This window comes from Aplysia californica, unplaced genomic scaffold (genome assembly GCF_000002075.1).
Source record: "Aplysia californica isolate F4 #8 unplaced genomic scaffold, AplCal3.0 scaffold00045, whole genome shotgun sequence".
NCBI lineage: Eukaryota > Metazoa > Mollusca > Gastropoda > Aplysiida > Aplysiidae > Aplysia > Aplysia californica.
In genome coordinates, this window is record NW_004797315.1 from 1776508 (window position 1) to 1779212 (window position 2705).

Consider the following 2705-nt stretch of genomic DNA (forward strand, 5'->3'; position numbering starts at 1 on the left):
TGTTTGAGCACTTAATCGGCTGCTTGCACTGTATGCTTCTCGGGAAGCTGAGAATGTTTCAGAGTGTTCTATGGTCTGCTGGGGTAATAATATAGTGTAAAGCGCATAGAGCCTGCTGTTGAGCGGGGATATGCGCTATACAAATGCTGTCTATTATTATTATTTATTATTATTTTTGGTACAGCACTAACATAGCCCCAACCAACAGTATAACCACAATAATAACAACATTCCTCTGTATTTTTTTTTTTTTCAGTTTATGATAATATAATATTATCACTAGATCAACACATTACTTATCTCTTTTTCACTCTAAGAAGGCATGTGATTTCCGGCGGTTGAACAGTCAGTGAGCTCAGCCTCAAATAGAATGTCAAACATAAGTCAGTGATACAGAGTTTAGATAAGTGAAAACTATGGTGTTCCTTTGAGCAAGACATGATAGCCCTTTTTCAAAAACAGGGTGCTGTGCAGTGGAGACCAGGAATGACATGTTTTCGTAAGAATGTCAGTATTGGTGAGATATCGTTTACTGTATGGAACTGATGAATTTTTGTAACTATGTACTGCTACAGGACCAGTTCCCCTCAGAGATCAGTAAAAGTGCTGTTTCATCATTTAAGTAAGGTCATTTGACTTTTCATACACTGTATAAATCTTACCAATCACTGTGTTAGGCTCCGATCCAAAGGCACAGATACAATGGGATCCACCAGGAACTTGGAATTTAGAAAAGCTCCACTTCGAACTGAAGTATTTGGGCAGGAAACTGGCAGACGCAAGGCTGCGGAAAAGATCAAAATATCTTCAATGTAAACAATGCGGACTACAACAGGTAGAACAAAAAAAAGAAGGAAGTTCAATTAATACGACCTTCCCTCCAAGCAATAAATCAGCTCCAGGGCAAGGGCTATCCACAGCATACCCCCAAGTTAAAGCTAAAACTTTTGTCCCTCTTCTTGATTCATGATACAAGTAATAGCCATAACAAAATAATAATGAATGAATGAAGAATAATTAAGAGGGGAAAAAAGTAATCATTAAAATAGTCATAATTTAATAAAAAGCCCCAAAGAAAATAAACCTGCCCCTTTAGAACTGCAGTCAGTTTTTAAAAAAGTTTTAGCATGAGTTTTACGGCACTTGCAATACAATAAGAGCACATACGAGCCGAAGAATAGATGTGTTACAAGCGAGAACATACACAAAAAATCAGGAGGAGAGATAAGGACGACAGATGTTTGATAGGAAATAAGGAGCTAACCACACCAGAGCAACCGCCAACCATCCACGAACTACAGTCAAACCTGTCCAGGATGACCACCCATTATCAAGGAGAAAAGCGGTCATCTCAGAAAGGTGGTTCTCTTGGAAAGTGTCATAAGGACAAAGGTAAAAACGCTACAGGAGATGTGGGATGTGGCTGTCTGTACAGGAGATTATCACCGATAGAATATATTAGACTGTTTTTATTAAGTGGTAATCATAATCTATCAATTTAAGGCTGCTCACATACTATTATCACGAGGATCACAAATCTCACCTCAATTGCACAACAGACCTAAATCATCATTCCCCCCCTCCTCCCTCAACGGGTTATTTCATGAGCTGTAATATTTGTTTGTATCGTCTCACACAAAAATCAACCTGATATTCTGAGAGGGGATATAAGCACAATCACAAAAATGTATGGGTTTTGTGGGTTTTGAAAGATATTCTGTTCCTACAGTCAGTGGAAATATGGTCAAAATAGTGCGGCACGGGGTGCTTTCAGCCAGATTTGGGTGCGACTGGAATGAGTTATAGGCTAGAGAAACTCCTTTGTTATGTCGCTGCTGAGTTTTTACGCCTCATGTCCCCCTTTCTTTGCTGAGGTTATAGAAAAGGCTCATATGTGAACAATCCCCCACACACATACACTTATACACACACAAATACGCTCTCACACTGACACAAACACCCATACAATCACATTCACATGCTATCTGACACAATACAATAATATGGGGAAGCTCTTCAAGTTCTGTCGTCAGTCATCTCCAAAAACTGTGCATAAACGTCCCTTGAGCATTCTCCTTTGGAGTTGAACATAAACCTGTAGTAACTGCCATCAGCACAGACCACTGAAAATAATGGATGAGTGAAAATAATTTCAAAGTAGTTGAACATCTCAACTTAAAAATCTGCAAAATTTGTGATCTGTAACAGATAACTGATATAAACCCTGGAAAAATAAATTTCTGCCTCTCAGTTTCAAGCATTCAAAAACATAATCAGAAATTATCTAGTTCCTGAGTGTTGGGAAAATGGATAAGTTGATGGGATAGGTAGAATTTGACAATGGTTTCCAAATCAAATAACATTCAGAAGAAATGAAAACAGTTTATCTAAGAGAACGAAATTACCAAGAATTTATCATGATAAACTAAAGTAATTTGTTTATGCCCATACTCTGTCTTACCACCTTGTTGTGTCCTTGGGAAAGGCACTTTACACGAATTTTCCTCACTTCACCCAGGTGGGAATGGGTACCCGGCTATAGACAGCGAAAGATCTTGTCAGATGGTTAGTGTTTGAGCACTTAATCGGCTGCTTGCACTGTATGCTTCTCGGGAAGCTGAGAATGTTTCAGAGTGTTCTATGGTCTGCTGGGGTAATAATATAGTGTAAAGCGCATAGAGCCTGCTGTTGAGCGGGGATATGCG

At 38.9% G+C, this 2705-nt stretch overlaps 1 protein-coding gene across 1 annotated transcript in view; it reads right to left on the reverse strand.

The window, feature by feature from the left end:
- Positions 1–1593: 1593 nt before the first annotated feature.
- LOC101856785 (WD repeat domain phosphoinositide-interacting protein 3) overlaps positions 1594–2705 on the reverse strand; it is a gene marked incomplete in the record, with an annotated part of 20964 nt that continues 19852 nt past the window's right edge. Inside the window, 1 exon segment of the mRNA XM_013079242.2 lies at positions 1594–2123. Within this exon segment, the coding sequence (XP_012934696.1) occupies positions 2017–2123 (107 nt within the window).